This window comes from Triticum dicoccoides, chromosome 5A, assembly GCF_002162155.2.
Source record: "Triticum dicoccoides isolate Atlit2015 ecotype Zavitan chromosome 5A, WEW_v2.0, whole genome shotgun sequence".
Taxonomy (NCBI): Eukaryota; Viridiplantae; Streptophyta; class Magnoliopsida; order Poales; family Poaceae; genus Triticum; species Triticum dicoccoides.
In genome coordinates, this window is record NC_041388.1 from 423,828,345 (window position 1) to 423,835,418 (window position 7,074).

Genomic DNA, 7,074 nt, shown 5'->3' on the forward strand with positions numbered 1-7,074 from the left:
GGGTACTCCAAATTTGATTGTTTCTGCCACCACCAGTGACTGGCCTTTGTTGGGGCATGGAGGCTTTGAGCAAGCTCTTAACTATGAGACGCTGGGAAAAATATGGCAAATCTTAGCTGCCGCTTTTTTATAAGTTTTTTATATGCTTGTGTTGCTAATGTCTAATATTTTCCTTACATGGTACCTGTTAACTTTATGAAGACCAATCGCCGATAGAGCAAGTACGGCTGACTATACCAACAACAGATGATCCAACACTCCCTACGTTGACATTGAGAGTATGGATCATCGGGATCACAGGCTGCATCATCATGTCTTTAGTCAGTGTAATGACTGGTTTTCGTCAGAACCCAGTTGGTGTCCCAAATTTCGTAGTTACAATATCGTGCTACTCTCTCGGAAAGTTCATGGCATCAGTGCTTCCATCCAATCTAAGGGTTCGAGGAACCAGAATTAAGATTTCCATAAACCCAGGCCCCTTCAACATAAAGGAACATCTACTGAGTACGGTGATCTTCAGTTCTGGTTTAGGAACCATGCCAGCAGCAAATCTTTATGCTGCCACAAGGGCCTATTTCAGGATATCAATTCACCCAATGGCATTCTTCTTTCTCCTACTCACGACGAATGTAAGCATGAAACATCCTCCAAATTTCTGGACCATATATCTTAGCATTTTATTTACTGGAATGAATCCGAAATTATGTGTACATTGTTTTCACTTCTTTCACTAATATTTTTAATAAATCATTGTCAAGAAGGATCGTGTTTACTTTATGTTTTGTGTAATACGACTTAAAGCTGATTTCTTATAAACTTATTGATATTTACATAGAGTATTATATATGGATTTGCTGGCTTCTTCATAAAGCCCTTTGTGAATCGCTCAGAGATGTGGTGGCCTGAAGTACTATCAGACGTAACAATGTTCAGGTTTCCCTAGCATTTATGCCCACTTGCTTAGTCCAGTATTTTTACTTTATCCTAATAGCGTTGTCATATTTACTAAACTTAGGGCATTTCATGAGAAGGATGAAAAATCAAATGCAAAGCTATCAAGAAGCCAATTTTTCTTCATGGTCTTTGTCATTAGTTTTTCGTACTACATCATTCCGGGCTACTTCTTCCCTTCTATTAGTGCAGTGTCAGTTGTCTGCCTAATTTGGAAAAGATCTATCATTGCTCAGCAACTTGGCTCGGGGTTAAATGGTTTTGGGATTGGTTCATTTGGCCTTGATTGGTCAACATCTACCAGCTACACTGGAAACCCTATATATTACCCTTTCTTTGTCATTTTCAACACAATGGTTGGATTTATTATATTCATGTATATTGTTGTCCCTTTTGCTTACTGGTCAAATTCATTTAAGGCAAAGAGTTTTCCAATTATCAGCCCAGAAGTGTACGACGTCTACGGTGGTAGATATAACTTGTCCAGGGTATTGGATGGAAGTAGTTTTCAATTTAAGCAAGATGGGTATGAAAGTTATTCAGAATTGTACCTGAGTATTGCACGAGCATGCTCTATTGGATTTGGATTTGCAGCTCTAGCAGCATCTCTTACAAACATTGTACTCTCTCATGGCAGGTATGGAAAGTAACATGATCCATTATATATATAAATTTGTTGCCTTATTACTGGAAGAACGTTTTTCAGTTGAATAGTTTTCCTAAGAATTTGTTAGCTCTTTGTGTTTTTTCTATAGCAACCTCCAATTTAAGCCTGCAAATAGGTGTCACCATACAGTACTATGTAACTAGAATTGTATACAATATATTACAATTTTGTGGGTACTAATAGCTACATACAACACGTTTATCCGTAGGCAATCGGGTGCGCTATTCCATTCACAGATGGATGCCTTGTCAGACTTGAGTAGTTCAAATTCATTTAACTTGTATCTATTTCTATAGGTATATATGATGGTAATATACATTATCTCTTCCAGATGGAAATATATGTGATTCGTTGTCTATAATTGTGGGAACTAGCCCCCCTAGGCAGCGAATAATTGTTTTATGTCATTAGAGAATACAATTTGTGCCGTGCGAGCTCCTGCTTCCTATACTTGACATTCGTTAAAGTCAAATTGTATGCTAGATTCAGATTTTGCTATTATAATCATACTTTGCTAACCATCTCTTTTATATATGCATGTTTATTTGCCAACAATATACATTTAATGTGTTGTGGCTAAACCATAGGTTTTTTTTTGAGAAAAGGCTAAACCATAGATTATCATGAAGGTTTCTTGCAATAGCATGCATCAAGATACTTTACCTGAGCCCAAATTTTCAATGTGAGCAGGTCATTTTGGAATCAATTAAGCCAATCAACTGAGGAGAGAGGCTGTTCTGATATTCATATGCAAATGATGAATAAGTACAGAAGCATTCCAATGTGGTGGTTTATTCTTCTTACAATATCAATGATAGGTCTAGCAGTGTTCACGTGCGAAGGATTTGGAAATGAACTTCAACTTCCTTACTGGGGAGTCATGCTTGCGTGCTTGCTTGTACTTACGTTGGTACCCCCATTAGCAGCACTTCGTGCCACCGCCTGCTAGGTAGCTTGCTAAACTCTTTAAGTATCCGGTGCCATGAAATTAGCAAACCTTGTTAATTCTTAGTAAAAAAGGCCATCATATCGCAACAAACCTCTCGCGGTTACAAAAACATATCTTCATATGGTCATATTCTGAGAATAAAATGTACTCATTTGGTAGTCCATTTGGTGGCAATAAATTTACCAAGGAGTCTCAGTACCCTTATGCAAAGTTCCGATAGTTTTTATGCGAGGAAGACAGTTCATGAAGCAAAGTACCATAGGGATCAATCTTATCAAATTAAATAAATTCAATCTGATTAGTAGTAGGCTGTCGTGCACCCCAGTGCAGAACTGCTTACTTTGCACCCAAGGTTTTCTTATGTCGGAGTTTATGTAGTGTGCACAAATATTTATTCTCTTCTGACTCTAGGTGCACAAATAAGCATATGCAATGTAAGGTACAAGTCAAGGCAAAATTAGAAATTTTATATTGATATAGAGGTGTGACGTCCTTGTTTCTATTTCCAGTTTTATGTCACGTCAACAAGAAAAAAGTCCAATATACATTTCCTTATGTTCTTCTTGACTTCCTTTCTAAGATAAAATGTTGCAATCTAAAAATCTGGTGCAGAGACATAAAATGGAGTGGGTGTAGACTCTAGAGTAAATGTGTGTTCACCTGCGTACATAATTGTGCAAAACTGCTTTTTAGTGAATATTTACTCCTAGTAATAATAACTACACTTTTCCAGCTTCACAAACTTTTAGAAGAAAGGCATACTTCATTTACTATTCTTTAAAATTTGGATGTATGCGGTTACAAATAATGAAAACTTTGTATTTTCAAACGTTAATACACCAAACTAAAACACTTGGAAAGTTATCTAGGAGCAAGGCTAATAGAACAGCATGCTGATGGCTCTATAATAGTGCCACATCATATAATGCCTTCCAAAAAAAGTACTCGTAGTAGTTAGGTTGGCTGTAAATGGAAGTGGATCTTTGGAACATGGGGACCAATGCATCTGAATTAGAAAAATAAATTTTAAAATAAAAAGAGTCAAAAAAATCAGAAACAATTTTGTAACAAACATGGCATAGCGTAATACTCATGTGAAAAGTTTCACAGATTAATGACTCTCATGGTATTCTCGGCAAAAAAAAAATCAAGTCCAAAAAATGTGAATGCTAACTTTTATATAGTATCAGTCACAGAAGTCATTCCTTCGCGAAACTTTTCATGTGAGTGTTACACTAAGTCATGTTTGTTACATAATGTTTTGACTCATTTTGATATTATTTTTTCAATTCGGGTGCAATGGGACCAGAAACCTTTGGCTATTTCTGAGCTCTAAGTCAGCTATAGTATTTAATGGTTACATGTAGAGAGAGGCAAGGAAACATACGATGATTGGCATGTAGGAGGGATCGCCCATTTTTAGCCCTCACATTGGCTGCATGCTGGCTTTATTTTATCGTAGATTGTGCTATAGTCTGGCGAGCACCCCCTCCCTTCTCTCTCCTATCTTCTCTTTTCTCCAACTGGGATTTTGCTGATGTCCAACATCTTATAGCCTGATGACTAGAACCTATTAAACATGCTCTAAGATTTTTCTTTCATCTCAAATAATTATTAATGATAACTATGCCATTTAATCTATGTTTTGACTTCTCACAAGATTTTGATGTCATTTTTGTAGCAACCGCCATTGAGTTTGTTTGCACATATCATCATTGGATACTTTTATCCTGGACGACCATTGGCCAATATGGTTTTTAATTTGTACAGCACATGGTGTATTGAATATACTCTAGGAACTCTTGCAAGCTTTAAGCTTGGAATTTACATGAAAATTCCCCGGAGAGAAATGTTCTTCGCCCAGGTAAGAATGGAAAACATAAAGTTCATGAAAAGTTTTCCTACTGTATTTATTCCTATTTTTAACAGTCTGTGCATAACTGTTGTTTAGCTTCGTATATGTTCTTGACTAAAACACAAGCCCAAGGGGGTTGGGATGGGGTGGCAAAGTTACTTAGGTTGAGACCACAAACCCACATTTCGGTTTTACTATATGTCGGATGGACCAAGATCAGTTACAAGGGGGTGTTTTCAGGAGAAATAATAGAAATAAAGTGATTATTATATTATTATTTCTCTACACGTGGGGGAAATAAACATTGCAGGGCGTGTTAGTGTACTAATCACATAACATGCATTTTATTAATCTCTCATTGGAGAAAGAAAATTGCAAGATCTCTGGTTCACGGGGCGTTGGAAAGCTACCGATTAATTACGTTCGCAGTCAAGTTGCGGACCGCCTCCTATTAAGCTGTTGGAATGGTCGCCGTCTTCACGTCTTGTCTTCTCAAAGTGCTCGGTGTAGACGATGGTGACGATGTGGTGAAATAGAAGGGTGGAGCGATACATCGTCACTCCAGCAATACTTAGCCATATCCCTCCGACACTTCGATGTACGATGATGAAGATGGTTGGCCTTGTTAGCTCTGATAGGTGGATGGCCTTCGCGTCATCTGTGTCTGACTGGTGGTGTCCGCCTCGTGGGCGTCGGACTTGATGGCTTGCCTTTTCCCCGTCGGTTCCCGACAAGATAAAAGTGATAGTCCGAGTGGGCAAGGTGCCTCCACATATCCATCAAAAAGACAGAGAACCTGTGTTGGCCTGGGCGCCGCATCCACACCAACCACACAGCCAGCCGAACTCATTGTTGTGTACTTGGAGAAAGCCTTCTCTCCGTTTTGGCATTCCCCTCTTTGTAGTCGTAACTTCCTCTTGCAGCGGACTGGCTCCAAAGCATGCGTGAGGTTGTTCGCCTTGGTACTGGGCACACAGCACATACAAACCAAGGAAACAACCGACAATTCCACAGGCCAGGCTAAACGGGAGCATGCCGCCCCTCAGCAAAGGCCCTCCATCATGAAAAACGAGCACCCGGCACAAGGACGGGTACATGTATCATGTAGCAATTCAGAGCCCATGGGGTCCACTTTGCTGGGCTCTCTGCTTACGTTGTCGGTATCATCTTATTGAGGGGAAGAAGGACTACTGAAAGGTTATATTTCTTTTTGAATGTCGGTAGTTTGTCTACCAAATTCATTGATCAGGGGGAGAAAAACGGGCTACAAGAGAAACCCAGGCGGGTGAGGCACCCAAAGCAAAGAAGAAGGAAAGAGGAAAATAAAAAACACCTGCTCTCCTAGAACAGCTCAGCCAGGATCAAAAGGAATTCCAGCGCCTGCCAGATTCCAGAGATGGATTTCGTCACGCACTCTCGTAAGGAAAACTTCCTGGGGCAGTGACAGGTGTTGAAAAAGTCTCCTATTCCTCTCCCGCCATATCTCCTAGCATAGCAGTTGGATGATCGATAATGTGCCCTTCTTCTTTGATTGTGTTGCACTGTTGTAGCAGTTTCCCATCCAATCTTTGATCGTGGTGACCTATGGCCAGGACGCTGGAGCTAGCGCCGGCATGTTGCATAGCGAGGCAGTTTTGTCCCAAGCATGCCGAGACCAAGGGCACTTGGTTAGAAGGTGCATCGTGGTTTCCAGGTTCCTCTCGCATAGCGGGCAGAAGTAGTCGTTGACCCAACCATGACGGAGCAACGCGTCTGCCGTAAGGAATCGTCCCAGTATGGTTGTCCAAATGAAGAAGCGACACCTCCCAGGTGCCCAGGCCGTCCAGATCAGGTTGTAATTGTCCATGGGAATAGAGCCCTCAAACTGCAGAAGGTAGGCTGAGCGGGCCATGTACTCCTTCTCGGGAGTGAAATGCTAGGTAATTGTGTCTGGATGGCCAACACACAGTACCACGTCGTCAAGCATGGTTGCCAGCCGGTTCAACTCTGGGAGCAAGTCGTCGGACAGCCAGTGCGCGAGGTCGAGAAGCCAGTTGTCACCGGCCAGCGCCGCCTCTGCGGTTCGGTTCTTGCGGGATGTAATCTTGAACAAAGACGGGGTGATGGTCTTGGGACATTGTCCAGCAAGCCACCGGTCATGCGAAAAGCTCGCCTTGGAACCATCCTCAATTGTTATGTATGTGACCATAGCGAACAACGTGCGATCCGCATCGTCGCAAGGGAGGGGAGATTTAGCCCATGGTCGCGGTGGGTCTTGCCAGGCTAACCAGAGCCATCGCAAGCGCAGCGCTGCGCCAAATTTGTTCAGGTCAAGCAAGGTGTTTGGGGCGGCAAAGAAGACTCCAAGCTACCCTGCACTTTCCGCCGTTGCAAGAGCTCTCCCCACTCCATAACCAGGCGCGACACATCTGCACCAATCTTTTAAGGGCCGATGCCGGTAGCTTGTGCACTAGCCGACCGCTCTTGGCCATGAGACCACCCTTCCACGCCGCAGTTTTGTTTCCGAATTTGTGTATCAATGGGTCCAAGTCTACCTTAGTCAGGTTTCGTAGTGAAAGTGGCATGCCGAGGTAGGTTACTGGGAAATGCTTGACTGGAATACCGAGAGGCTGAAGGATGTTATCCAAATCAAGTCCGGCACACCGAATTGGA

The 7,074-nt window shown here is 41.8% G+C and overlaps 1 protein-coding gene across 1 annotated transcript; it reads left to right on the plus strand.

The window, feature by feature from the left end:
- The first annotated feature begins 201 nt into the window (after positions 1 to 201).
- LOC119297515 (oligopeptide transporter 5-like) lies at positions 202 to 2,712 on the plus strand. The gene is made up of 4 exons (XM_037575277.1): positions 202 to 629; positions 836 to 933; positions 1,016 to 1,588; positions 2,309 to 2,712. The coding sequence occupies exons 1-4, from the start codon at positions 312 to 314 to the stop codon at positions 2,565 to 2,567; spliced, it is 1,248 nt and encodes a 415-aa protein (XP_037431174.1). The 5' UTR covers positions 202 to 311; the 3' UTR covers positions 2,568 to 2,712.
- Positions 2,713 to 7,074: the final 4,362 nt, after the last annotated feature.